This window comes from Panonychus citri, unplaced genomic scaffold (assembly GCF_014898815.1).
Source record: "Panonychus citri isolate SS breed McGregor unplaced genomic scaffold, ASM1489881v1 Contig00101, whole genome shotgun sequence".
Classification (NCBI taxonomy): domain Eukaryota; kingdom Metazoa; phylum Arthropoda; class Arachnida; order Trombidiformes; family Tetranychidae; genus Panonychus; species Panonychus citri.
Genome location: NW_026515506.1, coordinates 669,103 through 685,291, shown reverse-complemented (window position 1 = coordinate 685,291; position 16,189 = coordinate 669,103). Strand labels below are relative to the sequence as shown.

Sequence of the window (16,189 nt, the reverse complement as noted above, 5' to 3'; positions counted from 1 at the left end):
AATTAAAACAATTAGAAGCGAAAAAGTTTCGACATTAGAACTCGAGATTTGCCATTTGAAAAGTTTTCTTCTTCATCTTTGGCTCTATTGTTTCACCTAATTGTTAATTGTTGAAAATTTTCGCGTTTTGTTTAAAATTCAATGTTAATTGTTGCCGTTGATTGCGATAAAACAATCATCCCTAATACTTGTCTTCTTCACATTCAAATTGTTAATCTTTTGGCAATGATATTGACTTTTAAGAATCAAAGTTAATTGTTATAACAATTTACTAATAATAAAGGTCTTGTCTTGGATAATCAATCAGTTGAACAACTTTCAACTTTCAAACAATAACGATTACATATTAATTGTCCAGTGAAAATTTTCACTTTTTGACCGATTGTATTAATTATCAACTATGAATACACTTTAATTAAGTTTAAATTGTGATTAAGTTTCCAGTTTTCCAATTGAATTTGAATTGAGTTCAAGTTGACAGTTTTTTGGCAAAAACAATCAATCGGATGACAATTTAACATAGACAACATTGATTAATATTTATATCAATTAACCTGATTGTTAAGACTAATTGTTATCTTGTTGAATTGTTGACTTTAGTGTTAATCACAATTAAGAGCTCAAAGATGATTGAATTACCCTGAGAATCAGTAGATTAACAGTTATTTTAACAATCAATTTGCTTATTAAACAATAAGATTGTTATTTATTGTTGATGAAAATGTTGATTAAACATATTTGCAGATAAATTGAACAACAATTCAATTAAATTGTCACAATTAATCATTTGAAAAGTTGTTAATCATTGGAAACCAAGAAAACGCTAGTAATTAACAATCAAATCAAGTAAACAATTTCGTTTAGGGAATAGTTTTATTTTTATAAGAATTAAAATTTATCGTTAGTCACAATTTACTAATTGTTGACACTTGAAGAGACTCATTTGAAAATATACCAACACAAGTCAAGGTAAATTGTTTGGAGCCAATGGTAAATCTTAATTGTAACAATTTACCGTTACCCTTTAGTTACTCAAAGAAAGTTATATGAATTGAATCGAGACGAGAAAAAAAAACCAAGAATTTAGTTTAAACATTGAGTTTATGGATTAGGATTGAGATGATGAAGATGAAGATGATGATGATGATGATGATGATGATGCCAACCCTGAAGATGATTATGATTACGATGACGATGATATTAGTACCAAGATAAATTTAGAAATCAAATTCAAATTCAGTTCAACATGAAGATTTGGATGGTTCCTTCAAAAATCCTGAACTAATCTGAAAATTTAGTGCATGGTAACTGAACATGATCCTTAGGATGCTCATGATGATGATCAGGAGCAACAAGTAGTTTGAATTACCTTGAAATCATTTAGCTTGAAATCTTTAATCATTCTCACAATTTACATCCGAGGTGATCAACAACCGAATTAGTTGATTAGCATTTCGACTTTTCCTTTTTCCATATCATCAACGTTCATCATTCTAATTGTTACGATTTATAATCTCAGGTAGGTTTTTATATTTAATCTTCTTCTTCTTCTCTGATTATTATCATTTAATTTCCTTTTATCATCTTGTCCTTTTATTGGTTTAATTGATCGTTAATTTGTTTTTATTTTTTATTTTTCTCTTTTTCTTTCATCAATTTGGATAAGGAAATATTAGTTTAATCTCAATCTAATCACCTTTATAACTCGTCTCAATGTCAACTTGGCAGCCTCCCGCATCTTCATCTATTTATCATCCATCTTCATCTTCATTAACTACACCATCATTTTCATCATCAACCTCTCCCACTCCCACTTCCGCTACCCCGACATATCGACCTATTCTTCCCTCGGTGGGAGTGATTCCACACTTCGATACCCACCTAAATGGACCCACTCAAAGTGAACAAGAGAAAGTTTTATACCAACAGGAGAAGCAACGAGAACGATTGGCTGTAGTTAATCAGGTAATTATCGAGAAAAATTATAATTTATCGAAAAGAAAAACATTCCCAACTAATAATATTCCATAATTGCAACATTTACTTTCCGCTTTTCGATACATTAAAATTTCAACGAAATTTAAGTTCGATTTTAGTTTAATTCTCTTCCAATAGATGGCAGCACGTGTAGTGTGTTTTCTTTCGCTTCTTAATTAGTGATTTTTGTTTCCATTCAAATTTTAATTGTGATTAAGTTTTTTGTTGATTTTTTCTTCTAATTGTGATTATATGAACTTTAATTCATTGAGAGTGTCCTCTTGGTGAACATTTGTCAAGGTGAATGGTTAGAAATCGTTAGAAAATTACTTAGAATTTTGGAAACTCTTGATTTTCAGTTTCTCCATTTTCTTAAGAAATTGTTTTTCTTTTTTTGGCAAATTGACAACAATTTACTGATTATAATTCTGATTCTGTTGTTGAAAGTATCCAAGGATCTATTATTCAAAATAGAATAACTTCTAATCAGTAGTAAGAATCTAAATCTTTCTATTTACCAGAGAGAAAGAAAATCAATTGGATACAAAAGAGAAAAAAAAAATTCTCTCCACAAGCCAAGATGTTTTTCTTTATTTACATATTCCAATAACCTCTTAACCTTAAACTCTTTTGATTTATTTATTTATAAATTTTCTTCTATTCTTTTCCATTTCAGCCTCATCGGACTTTCCCCGTGGTCACACCCAAACCAAAGCCAATTCACGACTATCCGATTGGATCTTACCTTCGACATGTTCGAGATCCAACTTGGCAACAACCACCTCGAGTCTCCTCACCCGTTCCGAGGCCTGACAAGCTAAAAGAGGTTATGAACAGAGTAAGTGTTTAATCATTTTTTTCCGCACTTCATCAATTAAACTGAACAATCAAAGTAAATCATCAATTTAACAACAAGCTAATCACAATTACCAAGCAGATAGCAAGAAATTGGTAAAAAAAAAATGATTACATCAAATTATCAAGTTTACTTTTGAGTAGCAACAACAAAAACAACACCACATTCAATTTTCACCTCTATGGTTACAATTACCTTCACAATTAATTGTTAATTGTGCTAATTAGTGATCATTGAATCTCTATTTATTTATTTTTTTTCTCATCACTAAATTGACAGACAATCGGTTTTACAATTATATCAACAATTAACAATCATAACAGGATAACCAGGTAATTCTGATAGGAAACAAATGTATCACTATAAGAAGACTATAAGTTAATTTGATCACAATTAATTATCAATAACATTTAATTATCAATGAAGTGGTGAACCAAACAGCACCACCATTTAACTTAACCATAGATCCGATTTAATTGTAATCAAAGTGATGATTAAACCAATTGATTATCTATTGAGGTGTAACCAGAAATAACAGTTAACAAATATTAACCCAGAGAAAATTAATTCCTCTTGAAATTAGAAAAGCAATTATTTAAATGAGGCGAAACAATTAACTAATTTCTTTATTAACATTTAAGTTCAAGGTTTTCAAACAAAAATCTAATTTAAATTTACCACAGAAAACTGGGTAAAAATGGTTAAGGTTATTTAAATTGTTGTGTCCTCATTATTTTTGGCAACATCAATTGATTTATTAATCATCTCAACAATTAACATTAGACACCAAGAGAAATCCAAAAATCTCATCAAGGTGATACACCAACAATTAACTTGATCATCTCAAAATTGAAGTTATCGATTGCACTTTTGATAAACTAATTCCAGAATCTTAAATGAATATTAGACATTTAAATCAACTTAGAAATTAACTAGAAAAAAAAATCAATCAACTACTAATCATCATTAACAATTAGATTCTTATCCTTGAAGTTGATTTAGTTAATCACTTTCTCTTGATTTTCAATTGTTTGTCTAATTTGTTACAATATCTTCATCCAGTGTTAATATTTATATTACATTATTTAATCTTAATTGTGATCAATAAAAAGCAACTACAATCAAGGTTATCAAGAAAATTACAATATTAAATTGTGATATCATTTGATTTGATTTGTTAATGATTAACTTTAATGTTTAACAAGTTATTAAGGTTTGGTTTTAACAATTTACAAATTGTTGTTGTTGTTATATGAAAACCTTGGATAAACAATTAAACTTAATCATAACAATGAAAATTATTGAAATAATCATCACTACCGGAAAGATGATGGGAACAATTAGATTAAATTAAACTTATCCTTGTTAAATTGTCATCTAATTGTTATCATAATTAATATGAAGAAAATTGTTATCATTGAAATTGGGAACAATTGATTTATCTTAAGATTGTCACATTTTCATTATTAATATAAGCACACTGATTATTATAACAATTAATTGATCAACAATTTATGTTCTAATTTTATTTCTTAATCATTTCAAGGTACTTCAACAATTAATTGATAATTAGTTAATCATTTAAGTGTTTACAATACTTGGAATTGAATAGAAATGAAATTTTTTTTTCTCAATCAGAACAAAAAATTAACGTCTTTCAATGAAGGACAAATGATTATGATTAATTGTTGTTAATTGTTATGATTTAATAATCACAATCAACTTGATAAACTTTTTTTTCCTCTCAAATCATTGATCTAGTTTTTCTTAATTGTGATAATTAGTTTTTAATGGTAATTAGTTGAAGAAGTAAACAAATAAGAATCGTAATTAGATTAATTTTGCTTACCATGGTTCTCAATTGTTGTTGTTAACAAGCAACAATTTACTTTAATCATTTGAATTGGATGATGATAAAATTGCGAGAAACATGATTTCGAGGTAAATTAACTGTTGATTGTTATAATCATTAAATTATTAAAGTTTTAAATTGTCAATAAATGATAAATTGTTTTGATGTTTTTAAAGGAAAAACAAATTGTGTCAGATTGTTGATTAAATTGATTGTAAAGGTAAAAACTTAAATTGTTTCAGGTTCGTTGACAGATAGTTTGATGATGATTGTTGGTTAATCATGATGATCATGATAATCGATGAGATCATTGATGAATATGATTAACAATTAAATCTCGATTTTCTTAATTACAGTTTGCTGGTGATCTTGATGCTGAAAAGGTTGTTCATCTTCAATACAATTCACCATTAAATGTTTACAGTAGAGATTCAATTGCTGAAACCTTGGCTCCGTAAGTTGATTACAATTAACTAATCACTAACAAAATTGTCCCTTGTCTCATCACTAATCACCTTTTAACCATTAAATAACAATCAACAATCAAGAATCACCAATTTCAGGTTAGAATCAATACTTTTCCAATACAATCCGAAGAAAACTTTTTTGTTTCAATTTACAATCTAATCAAATATTGAGTTAATCATCTTAATTGTCAAGTCGTAGTTGTTTGAGGACAATCAGGTGAGAAAATAATCAATTATAATCAACAGAGGGAAGAAAAAAAATTGAACAATAAATTAAGGTAAGTTTGGAGTTAATTTGATTGCTACTGATTAACACTTTGTTTCTGTTTGTTTGTATGTTTATATAAATACAGAATTTATTAATTGATTACATGTGAGAAACAATCAATTGATTGATTTATGTTGATGATTAGATTATTATTATAATTGAGAATCAATTGAAAATGATCTTCTCTCTTCCTTCCTTTTTCTCTCACCCTTTAAATCATCATAATCATGATGATGATTTATCACTGAACTGAATTGAACTGAACAGTTTATTTATTGACTTTTCCTTTCTAAAGTCAAACCAATGTGAAAATAAACACACCAACAATCAGCCACAATCAAAATGCTACACCAACACAATCGCCACATTATCAACCACAACAACAACAACACCATCATCATTACGTAGTAGACCCAATGATGAGCCGTCTCTCCGTTTCACCGACTCCCTACAACACCAACAACACCAACAACAACCTTCGTCCATCAACACCAATTACCGATATCCGTAAATCACCAACCTGGCAATTAATTCAGGAACAGGAATCGGCTAAGGCTTATGGTCCGGTCAAGGAAAGGGTCAACTCGCCGGTTGGGGCTACTCTTCATGTATCAAGTATCGATGGTCACGAATCACCAGCACAATCATCGACATTTAAACATCTAATGAGTGCATTGGTTGATCATCCAGCTTATTAATTGCAATTAAGAAACAAAAACAACAACAAAAAATGCAAATTGGATTCTAATCAACTTTTTGCCCGCCATAATTGATTTAATTTCTTTTCCCCTTTAATCCTTTAATCTTAATCTTAATCACTATCTAAGTCCAAAGCTGTTTATGTGTTTAAATCAACAATCAACCCTAAATTTAACCTTTAATTGTAATTGTGATGACGTTGGTTATGATGGCGATGATGGTAAAACTATGATTGTTAAATTTAAATTGTGATTTCGTTGATAAGTCCTTAAATAAAGTGTTTCAATGTTATCAAATTATTTTAATCAACCAAATGTCATTTAATCTTAACCTTAGTTAACTTTGCTGTTAATCAACTTGGCAATCAAACTAAACAATTAACCTTGACCCTTGGAAAAGACTTTTAAATTTGCCAAATTATTATAATCCTATTTATAGATAATCATTGATCTTTCTCAGTTTTAATTGTTAATTTAATTTATTTCCTAAAAGCATCACAATTAACAAAAAAATCAATTTCTCTGTGTAAATGTAAATCAAAGTTTTTTTCTCGAAGTTCGAGTTGAACATTTCGATCGTAGAAACTTGAAAACTTAGTTTCGAACAAGTTTTTCTATGAAATTATCATTGATCGAAATCAACTAATTCAGTTTATCGATAATTAATCACCTAAATGTCAATCTAAATGTTATTCATTTGTGTGATTAATTATCATTGATCAGTAACGATTAACATAATCACTTAATTGTCTTTTTTTTCACAACGAAATTAAAACAATGATACTAATTGTTTTCTAACAATTCAGTTGAATTACAATCTAACCTTTTATTGAGAGAAAGAGTAATTAACCAAATGAAAAGATCGAAAAGATAATTAATTGTACAAATGAAAAGAAAATGAATTAGTTAATTGTAGATCAATTAATCGGATTGAAAGAGTAAATTTATCGATATCGTTTTGTTTACATTACGTTTCTTTGTTTATGTTTACTTTTTATCTTTTTTCATTTGCTGTTTATGAGATCATCTTATTCATATGATTAATATGATTTATTTTTCTGTTAATTAATTAATTTAATTTCTGTTCATTAATTTGATTGTAATTAAGTTTCTATGTTCTTACCTTGAAAAGTGAAGGATTTTTGTTTATCTTGTTGTAATATTTTGTGTAGGAAATGATCATTGATGAAACTTCAGGTAACCTTACATATTTATATTTAGAAAAGATTAGTTATTTTTATGTTATGTTGTATTTGTTAATTTGATCTTAATTATATTGTGATAATCAGTCAAGTTAATTAATTACATCACCTTCGTTTTGATTTAATCAACAAAAATCAAGGTTTTATCATAAGAACAACAAAATTATGATTCTCTTTGGAAAGGAATTCAACAGGTAAGAGAATAATTTTAATTCTTTTGGAAGTTAATTGTTGATCAATTAATTTCTCTCTCTCTCTTGTTTTCAATCATGGAAAAAGTAATTAGGTAATTTGATCAACAATTTATCTAATTATCGATTGTTAAAATGTTACCAAAGAGAAAAGAGAAAAAAGTAAATTCTATTCTCTTTGTAGAATTTACTTTTTATTCTCTTTTCTTCTCTGTCTATTCTTCTGTCTTTTCCTTTTCTCTTATCAACCGATGAACCATTTTGATTATTTTCTTTGTTTTCTTTTATTTAGAATTTGTAACAATTAATCTTTGTCTATTATCTTGACCTTTTGATTAATTTTTTTCTTCTTTTCTTTTTCCATCTTATAGTGTGTGCGGGAAAATTGGAGAAAATGTTAATCGGTCAACTCTTTCTAACGGATATCAACTTATCGCCATTTTGCCTAATTGAATTTCTCTCTCTCTCTTTCTTTTAGTTTCCCTCTCAAGTGATTCTTAAGTGATTAAGTTATACATTTTTCCCTCTCTCACTATTTCATCTTTCTCTTCAATATATTTCTCATTGTTAACCAGTTATATTTTTATTATTTTGTGATAATCATCACAAAACAATCAAGTTAACTATTGATCAACATTTCAAGTGATTTAAGGATTCATGGTTAGTTGAAACGGATTGGAAATGGTAAACCTGATTGGTTAGTTGTTTTTCATGTTTCCATCATTGTTTTGCTCCTCCCTGTATTCATGGTACCGCGAAACTTTACCCACTCTCATCTTCATCGTTTTCTCTCTCTCACTCTCTCATTTCAATTCATCATTTCATTTTCATTTCTCTTCTCATTTCTACAGAATTTATGTGAGTGAAGGTTATAAAGTATTCATGTTAAATCTATTGTAACAAAAGGGGTAGATTGGAATCAGTGAATAAAAAAAGGTAGGTTGATATTGGATTACCAAGTTTCAATTTTTGCTCCATAATTAATTTTATTCCTCAACTGAAAGTTCATTTAGTTGATTTTTTTCTCTCTCTTTTCTCTTGTTTCTCAAGTTTTCTATTGTATGTTTACAATCAATCAGCTTTGATGTTACTATTAATACCTTTCTCTAATTTCCTTCTCCCTTCTCTCTCTTTCTCTCTCTTTGTTTTCACAGGTTTAAAGTCTCGTCTCTTTCTCACTATCAATTGATGTGAATAATATTCCAAAGGTGGTTAATTTAATTGATTACTAGTTTTTTTCCTCTCTCTCTCCCTCTCCCTCAATACTGAATTTCTATTCAATTGGTTACACGTTATTCTTGCAAGTCTAGTTTTTCTGTACCACTGATGGACCTTGTGTGATTCTACAACAAAGTGTTCATGTTTTACCATGTTTTCCATCATTTATCATGGATAAATTTTTTACTCAATGAATGTTGACAACGGAACAAGAAGTAAATTCACAAAAGGCAAGACCGTTGAAAAGGAATCAAAGAGGGAAAAGAAAAACATTGACTATTATCACATGAGGAGGTTCAACTAATTTAATAAAGATCGAGGTTAACGAGGTGATACTTAACGACTCTTTATAATTGACATTGCGTTTTTCCAGAATTCATCTTTAATTTCATCTTCATCATTTTGTCAAGTTTGTGCAACTATTTTCTCATGAGAAGTTTAAATTAATCAACAATCAACTGCTCGGTTCCAATTAACTAACTTATAATATTTTTTTCACATTTTGTTTTTTACTCAATTTTGTGATAATCATCATTAGTGGGATTGATTTAAAACAAAGACAAGGAAAAACTTGAACAATCTTCATTTATCGTGCCATCACCATCACCTTAGTCATAATTAAACCATCCTCAATTAATAACAATCAGAGGCAGAAAGAAAAATGTGATTAACAGCAACAATAATCAACCTCATGTGTTCATTTCTGGAAAAAAAACTACAGTTTGTTGTGGAAACTTTTGCATATCTTTGAACTTTCATTCTGAATTTTTCTTTCTCACTCTCTTTTTCTGATACAAGTTTGTATGAGATAGTAAATTAACACAAAAGAGAACAAAATTGTTTTGTTTAATCAACTTTTTCTTTCTCTCACATTTTCTATGTGACCGAAACAATCGACACAACAAGAATCAGCATCACATTTCGCTGGTTATCATTTGAAACGATATTTTTTTTACTATTCAAAAGTTTCATCATTATAAGTCAACCTTTGTCTACCTTCCCATCATAATCATCATCAAATCATCAACAATCATCTGTTTCTTCCTGGTGTTGTCTTTTTTTCTCCCTCTCTCACCACCACCACAACAACAAAAGCCATGTTTTCCTATTATGCTTTAGAGACATGGTTATTCTCATTTTTTGCTCTTCTCTTATTAGGGTTCATCATTTTTTACACCAAACGATTGATCACTATTCTAACGGATATGAGAAAATCGAACAAAAAAGTCTCCTACAAGCCATGGGAAATGGAGAGTAAGTTGGAAAAGAAATCATCAATCTTCACAATCTTTGGTCGCAAACAGACAACAACATTTTGATGAGAGATACAAGTACAATCACAGACAAGATACATATTCACACAGACCCAAAAACTAAAACAAATCAAATCCAATCAGCTCAACTGAATTACTCTATTTCTCTCTTGCTCTCTACCAAGTGAATGATAAAATGTATAACATTTATCATGATGTAACAATAACTTAGCTTGTGTGTATGTGCTGAATGAAGCGTTCATTGTGTTGCTAGTGCTTCTTCCTCTTCGTATTTCTCATTCCCCTTGAACTCTCTCGTCTATTTATTTATTTATTTTATTTCCTCTTTATCTCTCTAACAATCTACCCCACCCTCTGTGTTTAAATGGCCTCATGTGTTCCGTGTACATTACAGTCAACGTTTCCTATTGTAGATCCGAAGATTTGTATATTATTGTTGATGATTATGGTTTGATGTTTGCATGAATAATAATCATTCATATGTGTAGACATCCTTCAATTTTCATCAATGCATTTCGTTCATCTCTTGCTGTTATTGTTTTAACAACCGATTACATTTGATTTATATTTTTCAATACAATCAATTGCATAAGATATCGTCTCCCTTTCTCTCCCCATCATCATAATCAACTTTATTCTCACTCAAAGTTAACAACAATTACCTTAATTTTTTTCCTCTTGATGTCAATAAGCCATGAAAATGTTACCTTCCCTCTATTTTACCGTTCAAACGATTAACTTAATTCTTTTCATCATTCAACTGATGAATACAATTGTTAGTGATTTTATTATTATTCTTTGTTTTGGATTTTATTCCACATGAAAAATCACAAGAATACGAAGATTAATAATAAGAAATGATGACGAAACTGATGATGATAAAAAGCTTCAAGAGATGAACAAGGTTAATGTTGCTGTTAATCAACCTTGAAATCGTATTGTTCAAATTACGATTTTCAAATGACAAGGTGACAAACCCACGAACCCCAACTGTTCATCCCAATAGAAAATCAAACAATTCTTATTATTATCTTAACACTTGAGGCCACAAACGATGTGTTAACTTATGATGTAGATGAGTTTAGATAGACGGAAGAAAAATGCTTAATTGTTATGAAGAGAACTTAATTAAGCTGCTATTGTACATTCGCTACGTTTCAATCGTCTGAGCAATTAATCAATTGTTGTCTTAGCTTCCATTTTCCTGTCGCTTGTTGGTTTTTGTATTTCGAGCCAATTTCAATTAACTTGTATTTTTTTTCTCTTTTTTTCTAGAAAAAGTTGCCAAAGGTAAAGTTAAAGTACCAAGACGATTTGGACCAATTAAGGGACTTGTACCTGTTCGAGAATCAGCTATAACTACCAAAAAGTCGAAACAATTAAAATCATTACCTTCCAATCGTTTGGATTCCGTTGATGGTATTGCTACAATTGAAGGAGCTCTAAGTCGTAGTTCATCTGTTGGATCCGGAATTAGTTACGAGACAACCACAACTAATTCAGAATTTTATCGAGAAAGTCGACTATCTGTTAGTGAGATGGTTAAAGAAGAGGGATCATGGATTAGTCAATTAATGGTCGATCAGAATCAGAATTCTGTTAAAAATAACCTTCAAGCTCACATTAGTGCTGCCGCTGTCGAAAACTTATCCGCTAATTTGCCAAAAACTGTTGCTAATGGTAACACAGTTAATCATGAAAACAACAATAGTACCACCGTAACCGCTAACGGTAAAGTTAAAACGATACATGATGACACGATAAATAGAAACACTAAAAATAAGGAGACCAAAGAAGATGATAATAATAACAACAATAACAATAATTACAAGGAAAAAATAACCAACGGTGGGGTCATTTTGGTCACTCCAGAGATCAACAATTTACCTTTCTCGAATACCCATAAATACTATTCACCATCTAATCAACAGTCAATCCGTGATTCTAAATTAACTTTACCAATGGAGCAAAACGATGATCACATTGAAGTGATTAGTAAAACAATTCCCGTTCTTGATGAATCATTTACTTCATCATCGACAACAATTGAAGGAAACAATAGATCAACAATTACCAAAACAACGAGTAAAAAAGTTATCGTAACCGAAGTATCAAAACAAAGGAAACTAGAAAATCGTATTGCTGCATGAAAAGAAATCCGAGTGATTTAACAAACCATCAACAATTAAGTGAAATTTAAATCATCTACATATTTATTTTTTGATTTGATTTACTTTGTGAATTAATATCTAATTTGGATTATAAATTTAAATGGTATAATCAAGGTTCAGTACTTCATCATGATAATAATTATAACGATTGTAATGATTGACTATGAGGAAAAGCACAATTTCCAATTGTCTTGATACGTAATTAACTAATCAACATTTTTTTATACAAATTATTGGAAAACAAAATTGTGCCAATTTATGACAATTTAGTTAACTAAAAATTCATCAAAAAGTCAACCTACCTGAGTGATAAATGTAACCAACTATTCATACATTTATTTTCTAATAATTTCTATTCCAGTTTTTAATTAACCATAGAACCGGTTGTTATACTTTCGTTTTTGTTTTGTATGGATCATTAATTAATCACAATCAAATCTGGATCATCATCATCATCATCACCGCAACAATTGAGAATCGTAATCATATTGTCATTTTTGTACAATTCTCGATAATTTTTTCCAATGTTAAATTCAAGGAACGACGATCAATCACAATTAACGTAATTTTCATCTACATTTAAAAGATGAAACTGGTTCCAATTGATTAGTCAAACAATTAGCTAACCAAATTTTTACTTGTGTAATTGTAAATAATACAATTTAAATGACAATCAAAACAGTTTTTCCCCAAACTTTTGATTAGATAAAAATTTAATGAATTGTATCCAAATGTGTCTAATTGAATCAAAGCAAAAACAGTAACAATCAAGTGAAAATCAAAGTCTCGTCATTATGTAAATCAAATTGTTTATTAAATTAAAATTAAACATAAGCAAAAAAATAAAAAGTTTTAATTGTTTATTCAAAAAACGATCAACAAAAGTGGTGCCATCTTGTGGTTACAATTATCACTTTTTTGAGAATGGAATCGAATTAGATTTTCTTAATTATTTCGGTGGTTAAATGGTCTGAATAATTGTGATCTCCACGCGTTAACAGTTAATGGTAACATTTTAGGCGCTTGCCTGATGAAGGTTCGTTTAGTTACACTTGGAGTTAAGGTATTGGTGAAATAATGACGAATTATTTTAACGAAAAGTTCTGGTTCCATTTCTTTAGAGTCCCGTTGGTTAATTCTTGGACTTTGTGAATGGACAATCTCTTCAATGGCATAAGGTACACTTGGATCATTATTTGGACGTGGTTGGTAATGTCCAACAATCGGAGGTTGATATTGACCTGCAACATTATTACGGACATTTACTGGAGGTGGAGGGCTGGGGATTTTTACATTTTGTCCTCGAGTGTTAATTATGTTTCCAGTATTCTGATTGTTGTTAAATCTGTTGTAATTATATTGTCCATTTGATTGAGGAGGAAGTGGGTGTTTATAAATATTATCTAATATCATTGGTTGAATAGGCTGAATAGGCTGAATAGGCTGAAGTTGAGGTTGTGGTTGAGGTTGTGGTTGGGGTTGGGGTTGTGGTTGGGGTTGTGGTTGGGGTTGGGGCTGGGGTTGGGGTTGGGGTTGACGTTGATTGCTGTTATGATGCAATAATTTTTCAATTTGTTTAAGTACTAATGGATTGATCGGTTTAATTGTTTCGGGTTTGATTTGATTATTTTCTGTTCTCCTTTCATTATTTATCTCAATATCGTTGTTTCTTGAGCTTTGATTGTTTGGTTTAAGTCCTTCAGGAGTCCAAACTGTCTCTGGAACAGGTCGCAATTTAAAGTTCACTTTATCCGATAATTCATCAACAAGTGAATTCAATTTCGGATCAGGTTTGCTGGTTGTTGGTGCTTCAGAAACTGGACTGGATGTTGAGGTTGAGGTTGAAGGTGGAACAGCTCGAGTGACAAGAGGAAGGCTCGTAGTTGTACTTATTGAATTTGTAACATTCGTTTTAAAAGTAGATGCAGTTGGCTCAGATACAATCGGTGTAGTTTTAGTGTCATTGGTCGCGTTGATTGACAAATCGGAGACATTGAAACTTTTCGAGGTTTGATTGTTAAAATTTGCAATCAAAGCTCTTGTATCACTATTTGAAAAGACATTCGTTTCGTTGTTATTTTCGATATTTGTTTTGTTTACTACACAAGGCGGTGGACTGTCCGTTGTTACATTCTGACTTCCTCGAGCTTTTTTCAGGTCATTAACATCGGAAGATAAACTGAGACCAGCCAACATTTTACGTACTTCGTTTTCATTCATGTTCATAGAATCAACAGGATAAATAACTGGCGGTGAATTGTTAAATGAATGGATAATCTTAGTAACCATTGTGACGTTAAAATCAGTTTCATTGTGGAACTGGACAACCGGATTAATGAGAATACTATAACTTGGTAGCGCGTTTAAAAATGACCTCAATGTATCGGGCATTTGATAGTCAGTTACATTAGGTTTCTCTTCATTTGAATCATCAACATCTAAGTTTCGCTCCTGTTTTCCATTGCTATTAAGCACTTTTGAGGAATTATTTAGTTGACTTGAATAATTAAGTTTCGGCTTTTCAGTTGTCCCATTTTCAGTTAGATTTTTATTATTATAAGAATCGTTGGGAGGGTCAATTGCTGTACTGTTACAATTAATCAGAGGTATTATCACAATTAGAATTGAAATAAGTTTACCAACTGGATGAAAGTGGACACTTTTCAATGGAGAAATCATAATTTTGATTAATCACTTTTTCATTTATACATGAGAAACAATCAAAACAACGCAATCAAATCAATTATTATTGGGACTGTGAGTGTAGAGAAAATTAATTTCTTATCAACAATCAATTGCTGGCACATTGATTTCACTAATTAACTATAAAAAAAAGTTAATCAAGTGGTTTGTTAAAAGGATAATTGCTGTTCCAAACAATTTAACATCACCATTGCAATTAACTTATTGTAATGTTGATAACAACTTGCAAAGTCAATCAAATTTTGCTTAATTGTTACATTAAGTTTTTAACTCTTCCCATTAAGAAATTGCAATTGACTAGAGGAAGAAAAAAACAATCACAATTAACTGATTCATTTTGACAAATGTCACAACAAATTAGTCCAGTTTACTTATAGCCCGTTAATCAATGGACAATAATGATTAACTAAATCAGTATTATTGATAAAAAAAAGGTTCACATTTAACCTTTGATGAAGTGATTGTATTCATTAGATTGGACAACAACAATTAACTAAATTGTTACGAAAACGCCGCCATCTAGTAAAACAACTAATCACTTGTTACTAATCAAATTGATCATTGGAACAGTATAATTATAAAAACTTTTAATTAGTATTGATCAATTAATCTCTGTTGTAATTTGATTTTTCTTTGGCGATTTTAATTTAGTAACAACAATGAATTAACTTGTAATCTATTGATAATTTCAAGTCAATTTCTAAGTGAAAAAAATGTAACGTAAAATTTTCACGATTTTACGAGAATTGTTAGTAAATAGGATTATTGAATTAAAGATATTTAACTTTTACAATTAGATTTATGATGGAAACAATTTAGTAATGGTTACATGTTTTGGAAGAGATAAACTTTATCAATGTTTAGAAAATGATTTACTTCCAAATAATCAACCATGCAGACAGAAAATACTACACAGCATATAATCGGGTTACTCTCATTTTCCAGAATTGAATTGAATTTGATCAACAGAATCTCAGAGTTTCTATTCTCCCAAGAATTTTCCTTTCATCTTAGATGAGCATATTTCCATGATAATATCATTTCATTCAGTTGAACTGAATCATACCTGGAGAGAGAGAGAGAGAGAAAGGGAATTATAATGATGATATTATCTTCGACGATGATGAACATTCACCATGATTCTGGAGTCAACTCGAAACTTTTAATCTTTAACTCATCTTTTAAGGCTCATAACAATTAGATTAATCAAATGAATCATCTAAAAGACTGAAAGTGATTCCAATATAATCGAGAAACAAAACCATCCAAATGATTAACATACTAATGTAATTATTGTTACGATGAAATGATC

General features: G+C 29.8%; 3 protein-coding genes across 9 annotated transcripts; 2 read left to right on the top strand and 1 right to left on the bottom strand.

The window, feature by feature from the left end:
• Positions 1–1,360: 1,360 nt before the first annotated feature.
• LOC128388731 (uncharacterized) lies at positions 1,361–6,415 on the top strand. Of its 2 annotated transcripts, none has more exons than XM_053348190.1 (5): positions 1,361–1,519; positions 1,667–1,965; positions 2,654–2,815; positions 5,042–5,139; positions 5,688–6,064. In XM_053348190.1, the coding sequence occupies exons 2-5, from the start codon at positions 1,714–1,716 to the stop codon at positions 5,929–5,931; spliced, it is 756 nt and encodes a 251-aa protein (XP_053204165.1). In that variant the 5' UTR covers positions 1,361–1,519; positions 1,667–1,713; the 3' UTR covers positions 5,932–6,064. The 2 variants fall into 2 exon arrangements, with proteins under 2 accessions (XP_053204165.1, XP_053204164.1); XM_053348189.1 differs by having other exon boundaries at positions 1,367–1,519; positions 1,677–1,965; positions 5,716–6,415.
• Positions 6,416–7,143: 728 nt separating this feature from the next.
• LOC128388729 (probable cyclin-dependent serine/threonine-protein kinase DDB_G0292550) lies at positions 7,144–13,023 on the top strand. 6 transcript variants are annotated; one of them, XM_053348188.1, is made up of 6 exons: positions 7,144–7,315; positions 7,461–7,514; positions 7,883–8,208; positions 8,363–8,447; positions 8,666–10,022; positions 11,279–13,023. In XM_053348188.1, exons 5-6 carry the CDS (start codon positions 9,827–9,829, stop codon positions 12,151–12,153), a joined length of 1,071 nt encoding a protein of 356 aa, XP_053204163.1. In that variant the 5' UTR covers positions 7,144–7,315; positions 7,461–7,514; positions 7,883–8,208; positions 8,363–8,447; positions 8,666–9,826; the 3' UTR covers positions 12,154–13,023. The 6 variants fall into 6 exon arrangements, with proteins under 6 accessions (XP_053204163.1, XP_053204157.1, XP_053204159.1 ...); XM_053348182.1 differs by having other exon boundaries at positions 7,148–7,315; positions 8,666–9,983; XM_053348186.1 differs by lacking the exon at positions 7,144–7,315 and having other exon boundaries at positions 7,354–7,514; positions 8,666–8,719; positions 9,888–9,983.
• LOC128388727 (uncharacterized protein DDB_G0292186-like) lies at positions 13,018–14,954 on the bottom strand. The gene has a single exon (XM_053348180.1). The coding sequence runs from the start codon at positions 14,851–14,853 to the stop codon at positions 13,120–13,122; it is 1,734 nt and encodes a 577-aa protein (XP_053204155.1). The 5' UTR covers positions 14,854–14,954; the 3' UTR covers positions 13,018–13,119.
• Positions 14,955–16,189: the final 1,235 nt, after the last annotated feature.

Excerpts from the sequence above, each read along its gene's own strand:
- LOC128388731 (XM_053348189.1), top strand. The coding sequence starts at position 1,714 with ATGTCAACTTGGCAGCCTCCCGCATCTTCATCTATTTATCATCCATCT. Across the intron at positions 2,816-5,041 it reads TAAAAGAGGTTATGAACAGA|TTTGCTGGTGATCTTGATGC; the intron begins GTAAGTGTTTAA and ends TCTTAATTACAG. Across the intron at positions 5,140-5,715 it reads ATTGCTGAAACCTTGGCTCC|TCAAACCAATGTGAAAATAA; the intron begins GTAAGTTGATTA and ends TCCTTTCTAAAG.
- LOC128388729 (XM_053348188.1), top strand. The coding sequence starts at position 9,827 with ATGTTTTCCTATTATGCTTTAGAGACATGGTTATTCTCATTTTTTGCT. Across the intron at positions 10,023-11,278 it reads ATCAATCTTCACAATCTTTG|AAAAAGTTGCCAAAGGTAAA; the intron begins GTCGCAAACAGA and ends CTTTTTTTCTAG.
- LOC128388727 (XM_053348180.1), bottom strand. The coding sequence starts at position 14,853 with ATGATTTCTCCATTGAAAAGTGTCCACTTTCATCCAGTTGGTAAACTT.